The following is a 23,913-nucleotide window of genomic DNA, read 5'->3' on the forward strand; positions in this document are numbered from 1 at the left end:
GAGCAGAGGTGCTCCCTGTAAAAGAACCCACAGCAATGACCATCATCACCCTTAACAATCATAGCACAATTCAGCTCAATAGCTTGTTGACGCCTCCTACAGTACTACAAAAGATCCTGCCTCCGATGTATTTAAGGGGATATAGCTAATAAAAAAAAAAAAGAATCCATTAATCTGAAGGGTATCTGTGAGCACTTCTATTCGATATGTACATTTCAGATGTGCAGTTTTAAAGAAGCACCAATTATAGCAAAATATATATCGGGTACCACTGTAGGTTATAGAAAGTTTGGTACCCCCAGTTTCCATGCCTTGTTTTCTTGAATTCTGATGCTGTTTCACCTTATTATTATTATTATTATTATTATTATTATTATTATTATTATTATTATTATTATTATTATTATTTATTTCTTAGCAGACGCCCTTATCCAGGGCGACAATTGTTACAAGATATCACATTACACATTATTTCACATTATTTTACATACAATTACCCATTTATACAGTTGGGTTTTTAATGGAGCAATCTAGGTAAAGTACCTTGCTCAAGGGTACAACAGCAGTGTCCCCCACTGGGGATTGAACCCACAACCCTCCGGTCAAGAGTCCAGAGCCCTAACCACTACTCCACACTTACTCCTCTTAGGAACTCTACACCCCTCATGTACAGTTTCAGGTGATCACTTTAAACCAGCCCAGTTTGCTAAAAGGAGCACAGATGTTAGGATAGTTTAACATGTAAAATAACGAGAGAAGAAATAGAGAGACATTTAGAACTGACACAGATGAGAAACGTAGTTACAGTATCCCTTTCATGTTGCATCTGTTCATTTTGACCTCTGATACAGTTCTGAGGTAGGTGACTGTGGCAATGTGTCCTGCCACTGTGTGCATTTCTGTGTTGTATGTTGCGTGTGTTAATGTTGGTGTATAGATATTGTTGCATGGGATATAAATGGGTGTGTGTAGCACGAGTTATTTAAAATGTATAATTGTATTTAGGCACAGGGATTGCACTTCACGTGCATTTAAAGTATGTAATAGCATGTGTGCATGGGGTTGCACAGAATTAGTTCACGTGCTGGGATCCAAGTGAATAATTAATTAGTAATTGAATCCCAGCACAACAGTATATATAGATGCACGTTTTACTCACTCGGGGTTGTGTGTTCAGTGAGTGGAGAACGGGTGTGGAGAAGGAGGAAAAGTAAACTAAAGTATACTAAAAGAATAATTGTTATGTATTTATTCTTACTCACCGTGTTTGTTTGTCTGTTAGTCCACTGTTTGTTTTAGTGTTAATCTGTTTTGTTTGTCTGTTTATTTTGGCCACAAGTGCCGTGTCCTGTTTTGTGTTTTGTTCAACCTTTTTATTTTCTGTGTGTTTTTAAAACACTGAGCGCAACAGCGTCTCAGATTCACTCACCACTACTGTCTGTCTGTGTACCCCTGTCTGGTCTGATGTCATCACTGAAGCCAGCCTGTCACAGTGACACACTGAACAAAACAACCTTTTTAGTAGTTGCTCACATTTGGTTTTGTTCGGTCTTGTGCTTCAGTTGGTAATGGTTCCCTTCAGACTATTCTCGGTGCGTGTTGCAGCGCAAGAGGTTTATTATATGATACAATTTAATTTGTCTGGGGTTTGTAACTTACTGCTGTAGATGCCAACAAGCCATCCCTGGAAAAAGGATGCTAGTCCCAGTGTTTCTTTTTTTACCTATATAATCGAAATAATTTTAATTAAATAAATAACTCTGAGAGCACCTAGTAGCTTTCACACCCAACACAATGAAAGAAGAATGATCTGCTTTATATATCTCTCGTGTTTATTTTCCTTTGGGCTCTGGCTTTGTAAAGTCCTTTTTGACATTGCACTGTTTTAAATTCCAGGCTGCAAAATGGGCCAAGAAACAGGGAGTGCATATCTGAAGATGACGATGGAGAGGCCATGCTTAGCTTAGCTTGGCCAACGTGCTTTCCATTTAGTTTTCCATTCAGCTTTACATTCCAAAATGGAAACTGAGGAGGCCAGGAATTTTTGGAAATTATATATATATATATATATATATATATATATATATATATATATATATATATATATATATAAAGGATAAATCAATAAATAATGATACCTAAACTGGAACATCTTTGAACTGGACAGGGACAGTCCATCCCTCTTTACTGCTGTGTATAGCAGTGCACTAGGGTCAGTAGGGTCATTGTAGGCAGCTAGGTTACTAGCACTGATTCAAAGTGAGGAGTCTGCAAGTATGTAGCCTTTATACATTTTTTCTGTGATATTTGACCATTCTTCAATGGTTTCAATGCATTTAAGTCCTTCAGGGAATTGTGTGACTGCTCATTGTTAACCATCTGTGATTTGTATACACAGGAGACTGCTGTTGTGCTTATTGTAACTGAAGAGATGTATGCTGCAGGGATTCTATCATACCAAATCATCAGTCACGTTGGGGTCAGAGCATTTACACAAAACTGTAATATCTAAAGTGTTTTAACAGCTTAAGTGTCAGATGTGTTAAATAGGCTAAAGTTGTGGAGGTAAAAAAACTCCTCCCATCTTTTTGTATAAGCAACCTTTTAATGTAATAGTGTTGAAAGATTTGTGACTAGCAAATGAAAAAATGATTTATTGGAAGTGACATCTTATGAATGATGTGTACAGTTTTCATCTCTTCAGATAATGGGCTTAGCAAGTCATTTTTGTTTTGGGTTCAGTTTTGACTCGCAGTTGAAGTTTCGCAGAGCAGGCTCGCCTCGAAGGCCCTTGCTGAGGAGGTGTTTGAAACTGTGACTGAAAGGTTTACTGAAGAAGAGGAGCGCTTCTTACAGACCCTCATAAGTAACTGCACCTGATGTGTTCAGCATTTAGCCTGGAAGTTATTAAATCGAAATATTAAAGCAAGTCCCTCTAATGAGCACAGAAATGAAGTTTGACACTTTTACTGGCAGTTGTTTCACTCAGCAACTCATAAGTATTAAATTCCCAGGAATAGAAAAGTGCAGTATAAGAAAATAAATAAACCAAAAAACAACCCTTTTTATAATTTTATCTTTATACTGCACATTTTTTTTTGGTGGAGTACAGATAATGTTGCATTGTCCTAATAAGTTTACATATACCTACTTGGTTATTCCGGGTAATGAAGTAAACATTCCACGCACATTTCAAAGTGGACTGTGGTCTAACTAATGGAATAGTTTAATAAGCAAGTTTTGGAATCCTCATAAATCAACTTCATGGAATTTTAAGAATGTTTAGTCTTATCTGAAATTGCAGTGGCAAAAAAAAATCATTAGAGAAATGTTTAAACTGGAACTATATTTAAATAAGTTACAGTTGTCACCGTGTGGGTAATTTGTCATTCAGTAGTGGTTTAATATCAGCCTTGAAGTTGTTAAAGAGCCAGTGTCCACGGAAACGGCTGAGCTTTGTTTCTGACGAACAAACGTGTCGCTTGAACAACACTGGAGAGCAGCCACCCACCAGTCTCCCTGCTGAGAGAGGGGTCATACAAACATGTATTCACATGCTTGAGTGAGCTCAACACCTAGAACAACATTGAGAGCCGTGCTGCTCCTCATGCATTGCATTTTTGTACAGTAGCACCAAATACCTTGTGGTCTTTTTGAAACAAATTTTAAATGAACTCCACTTCCTTTTCTTAATAAATCAAGTGTGAGCTGTACTGAATTTATTTTAAAAAACTCAAGAAGACTGATTGCTGTCTTTATGTAGCTGTGAGCTATTTGTGTGAAAATGAACTGTTTTATAAAGCGAGCCAATGCTGTAAATTCATCTCCAAACCCAACAGAGATGTGTGCCAATGTTACACTTTATGTGCACGTCATCAAGGACTTTGTACAACTCAGACAGCCCAGGATTTAGAGAACCAAAGATAAAAATACATACCTGTAGCACTTTGTAATTGGAGTTCCATTTCTGTTACTAGAATTATGAAAGGCCGTAGCAATTTAGGCTTAAAAAAATAATTGGATGCCAGTGAAAACAGTTGTATATTGGAAATAATTAAGCAATCGATTGAATATCCACATACGACATGTCATTTATGCAGAGACGAGCTGTTACTTGACATGGTGTGTAGAGAGTATTCTCATGGGTGAAAGTGCTCTGTCAGTAGACCGAATTCCGTCAAAATTCCTATGATTCGTGTAGAAATGCCCAAAAAAATGGAGGGGGGGGGGGGGGGGGGGGGTGAAGGAAAACTGTAATGTGTTAGCACGTACTTGAGGACTTGTGACCTTTTAGTATATTTTTCTCCTGTTGAACTGTAACTTGATTCAGATCTTAGGCACCTACCCCATATAGCACAGGGGAGGCAAACTATTTTACCACTCTACTTTTTTTTGCTCCGTGTAAATGTACTATTATTCTATGTTTTGTTGTGGTTTAAAAAAAAAAAAAAGGAAAGTCATTCATAAGACGCCATAAGTCCAAAATTAAAAATAAATAAATGAAAACCCACAATAAAACACCCCCTACACGAACATTGGTTTGACCCGCCATAGTCCGCTCTGCACCATTTACAACAGCTTTAGCAATGGTGTGACTGTAGCAGAACTTAAGATGCTGTGCAGTTTGAATACTACAAAAAAAACGATTAATTAAATATAGGCTAGGTAATTCATAGTTTACTTTATATTCAGACGGTTATTTATGTATTTATTTTTTTTTTTTTAAAACAAGGACTTTAGTCGTGTTGCTGCGGGGCCGTGAACGGGTTCAACAACAACTCTAAATAAAATGTTACTGCTATTAAGCACTGGTAATAATCTGAAGCCGTGTATTGCAAAACAACAGAATCCCGTTTGTATTTTAGAAATATATATATATTTATATATATATATATATATATATATATATATATATATATATATATATATATATATATATATTTTCATTACAAGCTTTTTTTTATTAAAATAAATGTTCAGCTTTCATATTGAATCATCTTGTTGTGTACTAATTAAAGCAAACCAAGTACGAATTAGCTTGAGACGTTTTTCAAGTCAAGTAAGCTTATTTGTGTATAAATAGTGATAGTTTAATCTTACTTTAAAAGCACGCACCTGAATCGTAAGGTAATTAAACTGTTTGCTTATACTCTCCCCGTTGTTCTGCGCACTGTCAGCCCTGGTTAAAGATATAAATAATGTACCCGATCCGAAGCAAGTGTAAAACTTGAATATTAAATTAAAAAATATAAATATTTTAAAACTAGCAAGAAATGACTTGTTGCACTAGCAGCAGTTACATTATTGTTTTACATTATTGTTTTGCCCTCTAACCTCAATGGACCATATTTAGAAGCAAGCACAAAGGCAAAGATGCAATTTCTTAGAGCAATAAGACCATTTTAATGGTATAAAACAAGAAACAACTCTTGACTGGTCCTTCCTGCAACTAAGTTAATACTGTTGACATTTTTTATTTTTTTTTTTGCTGAATAAAACAAAGTCTCTGCATTTGTTTCAGTCTTTTTTATATAGTAAAACAGTGCTTTTGACATGGCAAGTATTTTGAAACTGCGTTACGTGGGGAACGATCACCTTCTAAAGAACAGTACTTGCTTTTCTTTGTTTAACACTTTCCTTTAATAAACTGCATGTGGGAATTCTAGGTGTAGCACTGTGCAGAGACTTGCATGTATTTGCATTTAATGCATGCTCAGTAAGTACATACTATACATTTTAGATTGAAACGTCAGCCCAATTTTGTAGGTTTGCAATTAGTGAAACCGTAACTTCACAACAGCAAGGTTTGCTTGGTTTCTAGAGCTTCTTAATTGTAAAAAAATAAATAAATAAACATTTGCTTCTGTATACTCAGCAGTTAGTACTTCAGTATGCCCCCCTACTGTTGAACAAAGTTAGGCACCTGTAATTGAGACACAAAATTCGTTGACCATTGCATCTGACATTGATTAAAACACTGAATTGTTGTACTGCTTTTAGAATGAAACACTCACCTATAGATACCAAGACTGACTTGGGTTACTGAATAAGAAAGGTTACTGGTCCAGAGCTTATCTATAAAAGTGAGTGTAATTTAGATTTTTGTTATTGTACAGTTAAACTGTTAATGCAAAAACTATTTACAATATCTGATTGAGTTAAGCAGAGATTGTATATGATTTTTGTGGCTGTGGTTTTATAAAATTAATATGTGAATTGGGCATACATGTAAAAGGTTTGATCAGTAACTTTTCCAAAACTATGTTTGTTAACTAGCCTCATGTGAGATTTATCAGGTTGATCCATCTGGTAAAATGACAAGTTGTAAGTGAAGTAATTTATTAATTTCTTTTTCTACAAAGTCAAGTTCAAATTTGCTTCTGAAAGTGGTCCAAAATGGCTGAGAATACATCTGGGATCATGGGGGGTGGGGGGCTGGAGGGCTGGAGTTGCCCCAGGAGTTTCAGTCAAAATGATCATTGGCCACTTTCACCCATGTATTCTTGTATATTTAAGAAATTCGTCTCCACCAAATAAATCTCAGATAGATTATTTTATAACTGCTTAATAAGTGGGTTCAAGAGTTGAAATGTCAGAAAACAGACCAATCTATTGTTGCCAAAGTTTGTATTTTGAAAACACATAGGGCTGTGTTGCCTCAGACATTAAATCAATAATATTATATTACTCACTTCTTAGTTAGCCGTCTGCAAGGATGGGAAACACAGCTGTCTCCTGTCACTTTGATGAAAAGAACAACACTGGGGAGTTTTATAAAAAAAAAAAAATGTATTGTTGACATTAACTTTGCAAGTCTACGTGAAACACCAGACAACTGAATTGTTGGTATGTTTCCCCGATTGCTATGTTTCTGTGCAACAGATGCTCTTGAAAAATGTTTGTTTCTCCAGGTCCTGTGGGAGTGGGATTAAATGAGCTGAAAAGGAAACTGCTGGTTTCTGATCCCCAGCATTACGGTGTGACAGTGCCATGTGAGTATCACCTAGAGTTTCCAATAACTGGAACATGTTTCCTTGTAAATCAGGTGACTGAAAAAAGATTAATTGCAGTTGACATGTAGTGCACTGAAAACTTGCATGCCCAATATGTTTTCCTTTATAGAAAATGATGACTCCAGAGCTACACTGCTTATCGGACAACAGGAGCTGATAGATAGATATAATATATAGATAGAGCTATATCTATATACTGTGTGTGTATAGTGTGTGTGTGTGTGTGTGTGTGTGTGTGTGTATGTATGTGTGTGTGTGTGTGTGTATATATATATATATATATATATATATATATATATATATATATATATATATATATATATATATATATATATATATATATATATATATACACATACACACATACACACATACACATACACACACACACACAACTTCCAAGTGAAAAAATATACACACCCCACAACTTCCAAGTGAAAAAAATATTCTAGAAATTTGTAGAAAATTGATTAAAAATAAAAACTGAAATAGCTTGGTTGGATAAGTGTCCACCCCCCTTGCAATAGCAATCCTAAATTAGCTCAGGTGTAACCAATCGCCTTCAAAATCACACACCAAGTTAAGTGGCCTCCACCTGTGTTAAATTGTAGTGATTCACATGATTTCAGGATAAATTCAGCAGTTCCTGTAGGTTCCCTCTGCTGGGTAGTGCATTTCAAAGCAAAGACTCAACCATGAGCACCAAGGTGCTTTCAAAAGAACTCCGGGACATAGTTGTTGAAAGGCACAGATTGGGATGGGTATAAAAAATATCAAAGGTCTTGAATATCCCTTGGAGCACGGTCAAGATGATTATTAAGAGGTGGAAGGTGTATGGCACCACCAATACCTTGCCTAGATCAGGCCGTCCCTCCAAACTGGATGACCAAGCAAGAAGGAGACTGATCAGAGAGGCTACCAAGAGGCCAATGGCAACTTTGCAAGAGCTACAGGCTTTTATGTCCAAGACTGGTCAAAGTGTGCATGTGACAACAATATCCCAAGCAGTCCACAAATTTGGCCTGTATAGTAGAATGGCAAGAAGGAAACCATTACTCAAAAAAGCCCAGCTTGTAGCCATTTGAAGTATGCAAATAAATACTCGGAAGATTCTGTAGCCACATGGCAAAAAGTTTGGTGGTCTGACAAAACTAAAATGGAACTTTTTGGCCTAAATGCAAAGCGTTATGTTTGGCACAAACCCAACACAGTGCATCACCCAAAGAACACCATCCCTACTGTGAAGCATTGTGGTGGCAGCATCATGTTATGGGGAAGCTTCTCATCGGCAGGGACTGGGGCACTTGTCAGGATAGAAGGGAAAATGAATGGAGCAAATTACAGAGAAGTCCTTGAGGAAAACCTGCTGCCCTCTGCAAGAAAGCTGAAACTGGGACGGAAGTTCACATTGCAGCATGACAATGACCCAAAGCACACAGCCAAAGCTACACTGGAGTAACTAAGGAACAAAAAGGTAAATGTCCTTGAGTGGCCCAGTCAGAGCCCCGACCTAAATCCAATTGAAAATTTGTGGCATGACTTGAAGATTGCTGTCCATCAACGCTCCCCAAGGAACTTGACAGAACATGAACAGTTTTGTAGAGAAGAATGGTCAAATATTGCCAAATCTAGGTGTACAAAGTTGATAGAGACTTATCCCAACAGACTCACAGCTGTAATTCCTGCCAAAGGTGCTTCCACCAAGTATTAACTCAGTGGGGTGGAGACTTATCCAATTATGATCTTTCAGTTTTGTATTTTTTATATAATTTTTTTCTCAATAAAAACTTTTTTTTCCCTTAACAGTGTGGAGTATGGTGTGTAGATAAAAAAAATCCTCATTTAAATGCATGAAACTCTGAGGCACTGACACAACAAAATGTGAAAAAAGTTCAAGGGGGTGTAGACTTTCTATAGGCACTGTATGTGTGTGTGTGTGTATATATATACAGTACCTTGCGAAAGTATTCGGCCCCCTTGAACTTTGCGACCTTTTGCCACATTTCAGGCTTCAAACATAAAGATATGAAACTGTAATTTTTTGTGAAGAATCAACAACAAGTGGGACACAATCATGAAGTGGAACGAAATTTATTGGATATTTCAAACTTTTTTAACAAATAAAAAACTGAAAAATTGGGCGTGCAAAATTATTCAGCCCCTTTACTTTCAGTGCAGCAAACTCTCTCCAGAAGTTCAGTGAGGATCTCTGAATGATCCAATGTTGACCTAAATGACTAATGATGATAAATAGAATCCACCTGTGTGTAATCAAGTCTCCGTATAAATGCACCTGCACTGTGATAGTCTCAGAGGTCCGTTTAAAGCGCAGAGAGCATCATGAAGAACAAGGAACACACCAGGCAGGTCCGAGATACTGTTGTGGAGAAGTTTAAAGCCGGATTTGGATACAAAAAGATTTCCCAAGCTTTAAACATCCCAAGGAGCACTGTGCAAGCGATAATATTGAAATGGAAGGAGTATCAGACCACTGCAAATCTACCAAGACCTGGCCGTCCCTCTAAACTTTCAGCTCATACAAGGAGAAGACTGATCAGAGATGCAGCCAAGAGGCCCATGATCACTCTGGATGAACTGCAGAGATCTACAGCTGAGGTGGGAGACTCTGTCCATAGGACAACAATCAGTCGTATACTGCACAAATCTGGCCTTTATGGAAGAGTGGCAAGAAGAAAGCCATTTCTTAAAGATATCCATAAAAAGTGTCGTTTACAGTTTGCCACAAGCCACCTGGGAGACACACCAAACATGTGGAAGAAGGTGCTCTGGTCAGATGAAACCAAAATCGAACTTTTTGGCAACAATGCAAAACGTTATGTTTGGCGTAAAAGCAACACAGCTCATCACCCTGAACACACCATCCCCACTGTCAAACATGGTGGTGGCAGCATCATGGTTTGGGCCTGCTTTTCTTCAGCAGGGACAGGGAAGATGGTTAAAATTGATGGGAAGATGGATGGAGCCAAATACAGGACCATTCTGGAAGAAAACCTGATGGAGTCTGCAAAAGACCTGAGACTGGGACGGAGATTTGTCTTCCAACAAGACAATGATCCAAAACATAAAGCAAAATCTACAATGGAATGGTTCACAAATAAACATATCCAGGTGTTAGCCAAGTTCTGGCCAAGTCAAAGTCCAGACCTGAATCCAATCGAGAATCTGTGGAAAGAACTGAAAACTGCTGTTCACAAATGCTCTCCATCCAACCTCACTGAGCTCGAGCTGTTATGCAAGGAGGAATGGGCAAAAATTTCAGTCTCTCGATGTGCAAAACTGATAGAGACATACCCCAAGCGACTTACAGCTGTAATCGCAGCAAAAGGTGGTGCTACAAAGTATTAACTTAAGGGGGCTGAATAATTTTGCACGCCCAATTTTTCAGTTTTTTATTTGTTAAAAAAGTTTGAAATATCCAATAAATTTCGTTCCACTTCATGATTGTGTCCCACTTGTTGTTGATTCTTCACAAAAAATTACAGTTTCATATCTTTGTTTGAAGCCTGAAATGTGGCAAAAGGTCGCAAAGTTCAAGGGGGCCGAATACTTTCGCAAGGCACTGTATATATATATATATATATATATATATATATATATATATATATATATATATATATATATATATACACACACACATACAGTGCCTTGCATAAGTATTCACCCCCCTTGAACTTTTCCACATTTTGTAGTGTTACAACCTGGAATTAAAATGGATTTAATTGGGATTTTTACCATTTGATTTACACAACATACTTAACACTTTGAAGGTGCAAATTATTTTTTATTGTGACACAAAAGTTAATTAAACAAAAAAAAGACATTTGTTGGTTGCATAAGTATTCACCCCCCTGAGTCAATACTTGGTAGAAGCACCCTTGGCAGCAATTACAGCTGTGAGTCTTTTTGGGTGTCTCTACCAGCTTTGCACATCTGGATCCTGCAATTTTTGCCTATTCTTACTGGCAAAATTGCTCAAGCTCTGTCAAGTTGGATGGGGACCGTTGGTGAACAGCAATTTTCAAGTCTTGCCACAGATTCTCAATCGGATTGAGGTCTGGGCTTTGACTGGGCCATTCCAAGACATTCAGGTTCTTGTTTTTAAACCACTCCAGTGTAGCTTTGGCTGTGTGTTTAGGGTCATTGTCCTGCTGGAAGGTGAACCTCCGCCCCAGTCCCAGGTCTCTTGCAGACTGAAACAGGTTTTCCTCTAAAATTTCCCTGTATTTGGCTCCATCCATCTTGCCCTCAATCCTAACCAGTTTCCCAGTCCCTGCCGATGAAAAGCATCCCCATAAAATGATGCTGCCACCACCATGCTTCACCGTGGGGATGGTGTTCTCAGGTTGATGAGCAGTGTTGGCTTTGCGCCACACATAGCGTTTTGCGCTAAGGCCTAAAAGTTCAATTTTGGTCTCAACAGACCAGAGAACCTTTTTCCACATGTTTGCTGTGTCTCCTACATGCCTTTTGGCAAAATCCAAACAGGATTTGATATGTTTTTTTTTCAGCAATGGCTTTCTTCTCGCCACTCTTCCATAAAGCCCAGCTTTGGAGAGCGTCCGGGTTATAGTTGTCCCATGGACGGTTTCTCCCATCTCAGTTGTGGATCTCTCCAGCTCCTTCAGAGTTACTATTGGCCTCTTGGTTGCTTCTCTGACTAATGCCCTCCTTACCTGGTCACTGAGTTTTGGTGGATGGCCTTCTCTAGGCAGAGTCGCGGTTGTGCCATATTTGTTATGCTCTCTAACAAACCCTGGGACCTTCCAGAAACAGGTGTATTTAATCTGAGATCATGTGACACTTTAATTGCACACAGGTGGACTCCATTCAACTAATTATGTGACTTCTGAAGGCAATTGGTTGCACCAGAGCTTATTTAGGGGTGTCACAGCAAAGGGGGTGAATATTTATGCAATCAAGACTTTTCAGTTTTTTATTTGTAAATAATTTTGAAAAATATGTAGATTTTTTTCCCCACTTCGACATTACGGACTATTTTGTGTAGATCAGTGACAAAAAATCCTAATTAAATCCATTTTAATTCCAGGTTGTAACACTACAAAATGTGGAAAAGTCGAAGGGGGGTGAATACTTATGCAAGGCACTGTGTGTATGTGTGTGTGTGTGTGTGTGTGTGTGTGTGTGTATATATATATATATATATATATATATATATATATATATATATATATATATATATATATATATATATAATGTGATTCCTAATGAAACAAGCTGGACAACGTAAAAATCTACCTAAATTACTGTTTTGGTATTTCCTTTGCACCACCACACACATGCAGTATTACACAGTAAAAACACAGGCATTTATTGGAGAGCACTACAGACCTCGACATTCACACCTGCCCATCTGCTATTTACAGTAGTTCATGCATTTAACTAAACTGATTTAGAAACAATAATTCAGTGCTCAATCCATGTATCGGATAAGACTATCATTGAATTTAATTATGATCCTAACGGGGGCAGCCGAGTGGCGCATCCAGTAGTGCAGGATGCGCCCTATAGCCAGGAGATCGCAGGTTTGAATCCAGGCTATGTCATTGCCGACCGTGACCGCGAGTTCACAGGGGGCTGTGCACAATTGTCCGAGTGCCGCCTGGGTAGGGAGGGCTTAGGTCGGCAGGGCAATCCACGGTTCACCGCGCACCAGAAAAGGAGAAGCCATACTAATGGGGGATTTCAACTTCCCCTGTATAAAATGGGAAAACCCGATGGGGGGCACGACGGACAAAATTGAAATGGTGGAAATGACAAATGACTGCTTCCTAACGCAATTTGTCAAGGCACCGACTAGAGGGGAGGCATGCCTTGACTTAGTCTTTTCAAATAATGAAGACAGAATAACTGAAACAGAGGTCAGAGAGCCATTGGCAAACTCGGACCACAACATGGTCTCAGTCTTGAACAAAGAAGACTACGCAGCGATCTGATTCAAACATTCAAAATCCTAAAAGGTATAGACAATGTCAACCCGGGGGACTTCTTTGACTTGAAAATAGACAAAAGGACCAGGGGTCATAAATGGAGATTAGATAAAGGGGCATTCAGAACAGAAAATAGGAGGCACTTTTTTACACAGAGAATTGTGAGGGTCTGGAACCAACTCCCCAGTAATGTTGTTGAAGCTGACACCCTGGGATCCTTCAAGAAGCTGCTTGATGAGATTCTGGGATCAATAAGCTACTAACAACCAAACAAGCAAGATGGGCTGAATGGCCTCCTCTCGTTTGTAAACTTTCTTATGTTCTTATGACCCCTGTGGCCGATAGGGCGCCTGTGGTTCTGCAGTGGAGCCATTCAGATCTGTGTTGTCCTCCGGCACTGTAGGTCTGATGGCTTCGCTGTGGATCCGCAGTGCGAAAAAAGACGGCATGACAGGGACACGTTTTGGAGGACGTGTGTGTCAGCCCCCTTTTCCCAGAGTCGCCGGGGGGTTGCAGCGGTGAACCGTGATTAATAATAACACAATTGACAATTCTAAATTGGGTAGAAAAATAGAGTAAAAATCATTGGCAATGACTACATTTAAAAAAAAAAAATGATCCTGACTAGTCCAACCTGAGCCTTATTAGACCTAATGTCCTAGAGCCTTCATATTAATAGTCTGCCACACTAGCTAAATAATGCACAATCGTAGTTTCCATTTGTACAGCATCCTATATGATGTTTTATATGTACTGTTTTGGGATTTTTATATCTCTACACTTTGCTTCATTTCTACAGTAAACCTACTTTAACCGCCCTCGTTATTGCACCTATGTATGCATTAAAAAAATCTACCCGTGCTGGACCAAACTGAGACACATCCAGCATCGTCACCAGAGCTGACATTCTACCGAGGTCACACTGAGGTTTCAAGCTATAGCTGCAGTATTTATATGACTGGTGTTTACTATTCAACCTCTAAATCTGTTACACAGCAAACCAACAGAGAAAATTAAGGAGGCTTTTGTACTTTTACACTTACATGAGCATGTGAAAAAAACAACCTCGGGCAACCTCGGACACAACCTTGGAGTCCTGCTAGCTAGTTACGGCCACGGACACATCATCACATTTTAAAACAGACATTGAACACACAGTGTATCCTGCCTTGGATTGGAGGCAAAGAGGTCAAGTTACTGCCCTACAGTGTTTAAATCAGCCAAGACTTGGAAGAAAATGTCCAAATGATTGCTTTTGTGTTTACTAGTTTAATATGGTACTTTTTTATTTTTATATATATATATATATATATATAATTATTATTATGTATTTCTTAGCAGACGCCCTTATCCAGGGCAACTTACAACTGTTACAAAATATCACATTATTTTTACATACAATTACCCATTTATACAGTTGGGTTTTTACGGGAGCAATCTAGGTAAAGTACCTTGCTCAAGGGTACAGCAGCAGTGTCCCCACCTAGGATTGAACCAGTGACCCTCCGGTCAAGAGTCCAGAGCCCTAACCATTACTCCACACTGCTGCCCTTTATCACCAGAGTGGATAATTTGAAATAAATAAATAATTTGGGTGGAGATCAGTGTTTAACAGTTAGTAACTTATTCTTAGAGCTGCTCCCAGCATGGGAGGGTTTCCTTTTCAAGCACAATATTATTTCTTTTCTTGTATAATTGTCAGCTTTTCACGGCCAGCCTGACAGTCTTGAGTGATGGAGGAAATAGTTTTTCTACCTCCTGACTACATGCCATTCCACTGCCTCATATTTTGGGCCTCAAACCAGCTCCTTTTCTGCAAGAACCAAATGACAGCTTGCCATACTTCTAAATGAGATCCAGCAGTGGTACTGAAGAGAGACACGAGAGTTGCCGTGACATTTTTATAAAAAAAAAATTAAAAAGGTTGACATGCTAAGATGAATTACGTTTGATTTGATGTAATTAAGCCAAGTTACAAAGCAATTGCTTATTTAGAAAGATGTGTGCAAATATATCCTAATGGTTTCAATAACAGGGTTGTGTTTGTGAGTGCACAGTGGATATGGGTCATTCCAAGTCCAGCCATTGTGATGTAGCCAAATTGCATTGAAATACCACTGCAATCTGGTTTTTCATTTCTTTCTTTTTTTGGTCTGTGTTTTAATCACTTGTAAAAGTGATACAGTATTTATTCTTGGTGTAATTTGGTTCATTCCATATTACTAGGTTTTTTTTTGTTTTTTTTTTTAATATATATGTGCGAGTGCTTTAATTGGTGAGAAAAAGTAGGCCATTAAACCACAGTGAGTGACTGCAGCTGCATTTATGACTGCCAGCACATATCTGGGTATTTTATACATGGCAGTAACTTGAATGTCGGCACAATGCTAATCAGCTGGAACTACTATTATTATTATTATTATTATTATTATTATTATTATTATTATTATTATTATTATTATTATTATTATAATAGTTATATATATAATTTTTTTTTTTTTTTTTTTTTTTTTTTTTACTGTACATTGTGTATTGAATTGTATTATTCCAAAACTGGTTGTCTTTCCCTAAGTTTCTTTTGTTTTCTCCATTGATTCACAGACACCACGAGACCGAAGAGGAGCCAGGAGAGTGACGGTGTGGAATACCACTTCATCTCCAAGCACCTGTTTGAGACAGATATACGAAACAGCAAGTAGGCATTGTACACGACACCCAGCCTGCACGGCTTACCGCCCCAGCGGAATGCAATGGACCTGCATTTATATACCATATTAATAATGGATCTCAAATGGCTTCCCAAACACTCAACTAAATCAGTGAACCACTGCAGCTTGGCCATCTCTGCGGTTGAAGACTAAAGATATTTTGTGCTTTAACAGCATTATTTTTTTACCCCTATTATTATTATTATTATTATTATTATTATTATTATTATTATTATTATTATTATTATTGGGCTTTCAACATATAAATCACACTTTAGAGACCGTACAGGACATTGGCACGGAATTGATTTTAAAGCTTCCAATTGCCACTGATTTACATTAACAATTTGATCTCCCATTTTGCTCCTGGGTCCTGGTTTATTTGCTACCGTCTAATTATGGCAGCGCCCAAAATTGTTTTAATTTCAGCCACAGTCTGTTCTCATTTTTAAGACTATAACAAGCCTTTGCCCTTTCATTTGGGGGTTATTTATGCAGCTCCTTAAGATGGGCATAAAAGGCCATATAAGAATTTCTTGTTTTGCAGTTATTTTTTGTAAAGTGGATTTGATGGAAATCCAACATCTAGGAAGTACACTGAGACAACTTAAACTTATTTAAATCAAATATCCAAAGCTTGGCATCAAACCCCAGGGCACAGTGATTTAAAGGGCTGTTTTGAACACTGCAACACTTACAGTATTCCTAAAAAGTAAAGTCTGCCTTTTAAAACCGTCTCCTAATAAAAATCAGAGGGGGGCTCCCAGGGGCGGCCCACAATTGGCCCGAGCGCCGCCCAGGGGTGGGGGGGAGGGAATAGGGCTGCCAGGGTGTCCTCGGCTCACCGCGCACCAGCGACCCCTGTAGTCTGGTTGGGCGCCTGCGGGCTTGCCTGTAAGCTGCCCAGAGCTGCGTTGTCCTCAGACGCTGTAGCTTTGAGATGGCTACACGGTGAGCCTGCAGTGTGAAAAAAAGCGGTCGGCTGATGACACACGCTTCGGAGGACAGCATGTGTTCGTCTTCGCTGCTCCTGAGACAGCGTGGGGGTGGTAGCGGTAAGCTGAGCCTAAAAATAATTGGATATGCCAAATTGGAAGAAAATAATAAAATAATTGGTGATTTTATTAAATGAAAAAATAAAAAAAAAGTTAAAAAAAAATCTAAGAAAGCGCTGACCTAATGATCTCAGTGAGGTAGTGTGTGGTGAACACATTTGGCCTGACTAAAGAATGCAAATAAAGGGATTTTGATTTAGTTAAGAAATCTAATGGCAAAATTATAAATAATAATAATCAAAAAATATATACATGGCATACAGTCCACTTGCTAGAAAGAGGTGATTCAATGACTACAATGTTATGTCTGCAATATGCATAGAATGTGTTTATGGGCTATTGCGTACAGAACTCCATATGAACTAAATCTTGTATAGCGCTTGTATCTGTTTGGATGCCAACAACAAGTTGTTGCACCATACTGTGGTGAAAAAAAACTTTCTGAAGCTAGAAAATATTGTGCCAGTCACTGTTCCTTGTGCCAATTGAAACATTTTCCATTTCACATATCTTGCGTGACTGCAGCAGTGTTTTCTGAAATGAACCGCAAATCTCTGAACAAGAAAACAAGCATACCATACACCACAAAAAACAAAACAGGGGCTCTATTAATACAGATATAAGAATCTACTTAAATAAAATAGAAGACATTTGTCTTTTTTTTTTTTTTTACACTAAATCTTTTTCTGACCATTTAAAATAATAGATGGTTAAAACCATGGTATTTGTTTCTGCTTATTTCAGAGATTTATATGGTACATGGTTTTGGCCACACATCAGCCTTATATTTTAAATATATGAATGTATTGTCCTGCTTGGGCACGTACAGAAAACAATATTGTGTACAGGGATTTGAAAATAATATTTTATTACAGCCATCCATTTGTATAAACAAGATTATGTGATGGAAAAATATTTGTTTGCCTAAGCTCAGTCAGGAAATGTGGATTAGGCCAGCCTTGGCATTTGCATTTTTACCTTTAAAACAAACAGGTGTTACTGATTTAAAGTGTAATGCAGAAGATTATATAAAACATTATTGTGCCAAAATGTCTGGAATTGTGTTCTACTGAAATATGCTACAACTTAGGAAAGTATACCCTGATGTTCCCGATAGCAAAGTCTCTGGTTTTGTTTAATTATTGCTGATAGTAAAACAGTACAGTTTTAATTAAAGAAATGACTCATGGCTGTGGTATTTTCGATTTGTGGTCTGTGTTTAACCCTTTCTCACTGACACTTAGGTAACCAGAAGAGGATCAAATTAAAATATTAAATCAAGTTGTCAAATATGGGCTTCATGTTTCAATTCCTTATTGTTGTGCATTTTGTATTGCTTACAAAACCAGGGGAATATTTGAGTTTCATTTTCCATCTTTCAAAAAAAAAAAAAAAAAACGGCAGATATTTATTTCAGTAAAAACTGTTCATAAAGTTTTCTGTAGGTCTTTGTTGCAGCACATACCACTTCAAAAATAATTTTAATGTTTTGGTACCACAGTAACTGCTGTGTCTAATTGGTTGTCCACATTTGTTTTAGTGTTCAACCTCAGATTATGTTCAAACCAAACTTGCTAGAATTATGCATTATTGACTCCGTGGTGTATTTGCTCTACACAGGTTTATCGAATATGGTGAATACAAAGGAAATTATTATGGAACCAGCCTTGACTCTATTCGCTCAGTGTTGATGAAGAACAAGGTGTGCCTGTTGGATGTGCAGTCACATGTAAGAAACAGCTTAACAGTGTCCTCTGTTCGTTAATGAAACAGTTTAACAGTGTCTCCTGTTCGTTAATGAAACAGTTTAACAGTGTCCTCTGTTCGTTAATGAAACAGTTTAACAGTGTCCTCTGTTCGTTAATGAAACAGTTTAACAGTGTCCTCTGTTCGTTAATGAAACAGTTTAACGGTGTCCTCTGTTCGTTAATGAAAGAGTTTAACGGTGTCCTGTGTTCGTTAATTAAACAGTTTAACGGACATTATTCTGTAACATAAACTGTTAAGTAACTTGGTTACCATTCTTATTTTTCAGGGATATTTTTAGCAGCAATTACTGCTAATTTTCAGTTTTTTTGATTTCCTTTTTGGCCTTTCTACATCTGGGTGGCTGTGAACGCCTTTTTAAAGTGTCCCATATTTCATGGCTGCTGAGTTTTGGACAGCAGGAATTGCATTGCTTTGCAGACCAGAAGCCTAATCTTGTCTCTCGAATACGTTTTTAAAGCGTGATTCGATTAAGGCTGTACATTTTTAATAGACTAAATCAGGGCTCTTCAACTAGTTTTTTAAGGTGGCCAGATTGGAAAAAAGTTAGGAGTAGGCGGGCCAGAAGTATTGTACTTGCATTTAAGCAATACAATAAATGTGATATAATGTAATGTCAGTATATTGAACAAGACTTACACATTTTACCATATGAATAGTACTTTAATAATATAACAGTGTGAACATTAATAATTAGCATATTTCACTGTAAATGGTTCTTAAAAAATAAATGTCCAAAATGTAGATGCAGTGACAAGGTAACACATGCAGTGAATTCCCTCAAACATTTTAAAGCCAGCGATAGAAACTCCTAGACAGTGGTGTATATAAGACTTCCATTGCATAGCAGTGTGATCAAACTCCTAGTAAAACCTGGAATGTGTGAAATTTCTATGCAACAGGAATCATAAAAAAAAAAAAGTCATACAGCAAAATGCAATTGCTGGAAAGTCTGATATTGTGTTGAAAGAGAGTTTCACTGGTTCTGAGTATCAAATATGCTGGTTTCCACATTTTTGCCTTCAAAGCTTGTATGGCATTGTTCCATACCAGAAATATGTGAGGCTTCTACTTGACCTCAGACCTGCTCACGGGATAGCCTTTGGGACAGCATGTGTGATGCATTTGAATGTGTGACCAAACTCTGGGTTTATATGGGTGCTGCTTTAAAACTTGGTTCTTTATAAAAACTAAGACATGTTTAACACTGTCGTATTTTCATTTTCAGACGATAAAACACTTAAGAACATCAGAATTTAAACCCTTTGTGATTTTTGTGAAGCCACCGCCAATCGAACGACTGCGAGAAACCAGAAAAAACGGCAAGGTCATCTCCAGCAAAGACGACAAGAGCTCTGCAAAGTCTTTCACGGTAAAAACCCTGTCTGTGGTGCAGCCGGTGGGGGAGGATGAACTTTTCAGATTTTTGGTTCCAACAATATGGACTCCTTTTAAAAAATCAGAGTCAGGTGGTTTTAAGTTTTCTGTTTAGCAGTATCCTTTTAGGTAGAAATAGAAAGCAACTGTACATGTTTATGTCATGTGGTGGTTGAGGTTACACTGTTAAAACCAAACGACAGTCATTTCTTCAAGCCGTATGCAACCCTGAGAAGATCATCTTCAGAAAGATAGGGCCAAGCATGTTTAGAACAGATGTTTCCTTTAAATAGAAACTGCAGTGTGATTTAGATGCGGACACAAACGAGAAGTCTCCTTAGTACAAAGAAAACAATAATGTGAAAATTGTTCCTTGTAACATCTAGTTTGTGTGTAAACTGAACATTGTTTGAGTTGGTCAGATCTGCTTTTGCTTATCATTAAAGGGCACTGCTGTGTTAATACAGATGACCTAGTTTGTTTGAGAACTGCGTGAGTGTAACTATCTCAGAAATAAAAAGCTTTGTCTCCTTAGTTTATTTAAAGTTATAGCTAACAAACTAGTTCCATTCATTTTCTCCCCCATGCACGTCCATTTATTACATAGTTCTCAATGTACAGTTTTGAAAGAAACACATGTTTTACCAAACATTGTATTTTTATTTGAAAACATGATATCTTAGTACTCTAGGCTAAAGAGATTTATGTCTGCAAACCATACTTTGACTGTCTTGCACTTCCTGGATCAATTCACCTGGAGGATGAAATTGTCCCCACTGGCTTCTGTCCTGTCAACAACCAATCAGCTCGGTTGAGGTCTAAACTAGCAAAGCCTCACCTTCCCTAAGTATGATGTATAATTGAATCCATTATTTGAATCAATCCAAGTATTCTGAATAGCACTGCCAGTCCTCATATGAGCCTGACCCCAGAGTAGCAAGGCATTACTGGCACCAGTGCTAACCAACCAAAGTCAAGCCTGAGGCAGGCACAGAATCCTCAGAGGAAATATAAACATTCCCTGAGGTTTCTTCCTTGCATGGATTTTTTTTTTTCTCTAAACATTATCTGTGTGAGAGCTCACATTTATAAAAGTGTTGTAATTGTATTTGTTTTGTTTTTACTGTGCTTCTTGCAGGAGGAAGATTTTCAGGAAATGATCAGTGCAGCACAGATGATTGAGAACCAACATGGCCATCTGTTTGAAAAAGTCATTGTGAACGATGATCTAGTGACAGCCTTTAATGAAATGAAGACTGCGTTGAAAAAGCTGGAAGTGGAGACTCACTGGGTCCCAGTGAGCTGGATACACTCTTAACCAAAAAGGGATGAACTGGAACATTTCACTTTCTCAAAAGCATGCAACATTTGACTTTATTCAAGGCATTAAAAAGCTCCAAAAACATTCAAACAACCCCTTGTACTGTCTTTCTGAGGGGCAGTTTCTTAACCTGAATTCAGTTACTGACACTAGATTTGTTTTTTTTTGTTTGTTTTTTTAAATATACAGAAGTTATCTTGTCAAAAGGAGTGCTTACCAGTTTAACTGCCAGTTAGCAGTGTGCCAGTGTGGACTTGTTTCTTTGTATTGTTTTAACATTAGTTTTAGAAACCAAAGGGATTATTTTTTGGAATGTCGAAGGTTGTACATTTTTTGCATATAAAGAACAGATGTCTAATGTTATTTAAACATGAAAACTTAATATATTATTTTAATCAACTGCTTTTTTAAAACTACATATGCATATTTCCCCAGCAACCTCTCGATTTTTTACAATCAAATTTAGTACGTAGATTACATAATGGTATATTCTAATGATATTTGAATGATTAACAGTAAATACCCCCCACCCCCCTGGTCCAGTGGTGATATTCATCATCAACATTATTAAACACAATAAAACTACAGTGGGGAAAAGTTCTCATTAGAATAGGTTTACTAGTTTGAGGGCGGAGGTTTATAAATGCACTGCTGTTAAGATCATTTAAAAAAATACACTATTACCAGTGTTTTAAATAACGTTTTTTTAGATGCAGGTCTAGAGGATAACGCATTGTTTTTTCTACTTTTATTTTTTAAAAATGCGCTTTTTGGGCATTTCTAAGAAGTTACTTGCAGAAGATAATGATGCACCCAGTACCTAGTGTAAAAAATCCACCTTGCTTGTAGGGTATGAGGCAGTTTTTCTGTACAAGCTATCTGGCTTTGGCTACCACTTCCTAGAGGTTTACTGAAACTTGTATAATTAGGGTGGAGTTGAATTTTCTTGCTGTATTTTTACAACAGGGAGTGTAATATAAGGTTCAAAACATTTCCAGATTTACTACTGAAGTAAATGTTTAATTGTGACTCCTGACTAACAGGGTGTGTTGTTTTTAATTTAAAAACACATAACTTATTTGGTGGCGGGGCGGGGGTAACATGCGGTTAAGTGTATCTGCAACACCTAGAAGTGAAGAATTTAGTGAAAAACTGAAAGGATGCAACAGGGAAAGTTGTATCTGTTGTTGTGTGTGTTTTTAGAAGTGTCTGTTCTAGATATAGACGTTGGCTTTGTACAGGTGTGCTCAACATTCCATGTAAATATTTACATCTCCTTGTGCAGGTCAACTCACCAGTGGTGCACTGTAATTGTATTTCAACAGTTGATGATGATGCATATTATTATTATTATTATACAGTATGTTTTTAACTGAGTGTTGTATTATAATGTTAGACAAATATCCAGCTAAACTGTTAGTACTTCTTCCGAGCATATGTAAATCTGTTAACAAGGAAGGTTACCTGTATCCACAGTACAGCCTTTGAGGTTTCAAATTAAATGTGCTTCCATTGCCCATCATGCAGTTTTTTTTAAACATCTGTTACTGGAATTCATTATTTTTTGGTGATTTTGTGTTGCTTTAACCGTACAAACCCATGTTTTGTACTCAGTTTTCTCTATTTACAATAAGTCTGCCAACTGGAGAAGCAGATTTATTTAATTTCTTTCACAAAGTACATTAAATAATTAACTGTATAAATCAATCTAACTGTGCGGTTTCCTTTACATTTCATAAGTACGCTGCTGAGAAACTCTACCCTTCTGAGTTGGTAGCATAACTTTAGTTTGCATAGATTCTGTTGAGATTCTGTTTATTTGCATAAATTAAATTTCATCGTCTGTAAAATTGCCAAATTGCTTATTCGGATGTCTTCATACCTTCTAAACAATGGCTCAGAGTAACAGGAATTCCGAGAAACCTTTAGTGGCACAGCAGGGATTTAAACACTGCTTGACAAGACAAATTCAAAGAGAAACAGGTCGTGTAAGCTTTATACTTCCTTTATTGTAAAGAAGGTGTACAGAAAACCACCTCGATCTAAATATGTGTTAAACTACTGAAGATTAAACAATAAAAATAAAGACTTTAATGGAGCAGTTGCTAGAACAGGTTCTGTGCTTAATTGGTTTAATTTGAAAAAGTTTAATGAAAAGCAGGAGTTTTGGCCTAATAAAGCTACCCAGTTTCCTTTGTTCAAAAGTCTCCCCAGGGTGTAAAAATAAACTTTAAATGTTAGGTATGCTAATATCTGATGTGTGTGTGATTTGTATATACAGAGAATGCGTGGTGCACGAAGGAAGGACTTGATTTCATTTTCCTGTGACTAAATTCTGATTAAGCTCAAATAAAGCACAAGAGCTATCCCAGCAAAAATAATTATCAGAAATGTCCGCTATTCCTGCTTCGTACTTTAGGTGCTTCTGCCTTTCCACTAATCTCACTCTTTAAAGAACCCCTAAGACATGCACAAATACAGGTGAACAGAAAAAAAACCTACATTTTTTGGCAGCATTGTGTATGTAAATGCTTCCATCAAGATATAGCAAAGAGCAAGTGGGAGTTTTTACTAGCCAAACTGAACTTGTGCAACATTGGCGGGATTTCCAATGAAAAAAACAAATACCTTTTTCTCACTCTACTTTTGTCGTACCTTTCGGGTAATTTGGGTTTCCACTTAAGTTTTCTTTCTGGCAGCTCG

General features: G+C 37.5%; 1 protein-coding gene across 10 annotated transcripts in view; it reads left to right on the plus strand.

Annotated features, from left to right (window-relative positions):
- LOC117394925 (MAGUK p55 subfamily member 7-like) overlaps positions 1-22,917 on the plus strand; it is a 138,625-nt gene extending 115,708 nt beyond the window's left edge. For all 10 annotated transcript variants that reach the window (XM_059019735.1, XM_059019748.1, XM_059019729.1 and 7 more), the window contains 5 exons: positions 6,912-6,992; positions 15,584-15,677; positions 18,366-18,474; positions 19,741-19,884; positions 21,028-22,917. In XM_059019735.1, coding sequence (XP_058875718.1) covers positions 6,912-6,992; positions 15,584-15,677; positions 18,366-18,474; positions 19,741-19,884; positions 21,028-21,207 — 608 coding nt within the window. In that variant the 3' untranslated portion in view covers positions 21,208-22,917. The remainder of the gene's footprint in view (positions 1-6,911; positions 6,993-15,583; positions 15,678-18,365; positions 18,475-19,740; positions 19,885-21,027) is intronic.
- Positions 22,918-23,913: the final 996 nt, after the last annotated feature.

This window comes from Acipenser ruthenus, chromosome 3 (genome assembly GCF_902713425.1).
Source record: "Acipenser ruthenus chromosome 3, fAciRut3.2 maternal haplotype, whole genome shotgun sequence".
Classification (NCBI taxonomy): Eukaryota; Metazoa; Chordata; class Actinopteri; order Acipenseriformes; family Acipenseridae; genus Acipenser; species Acipenser ruthenus.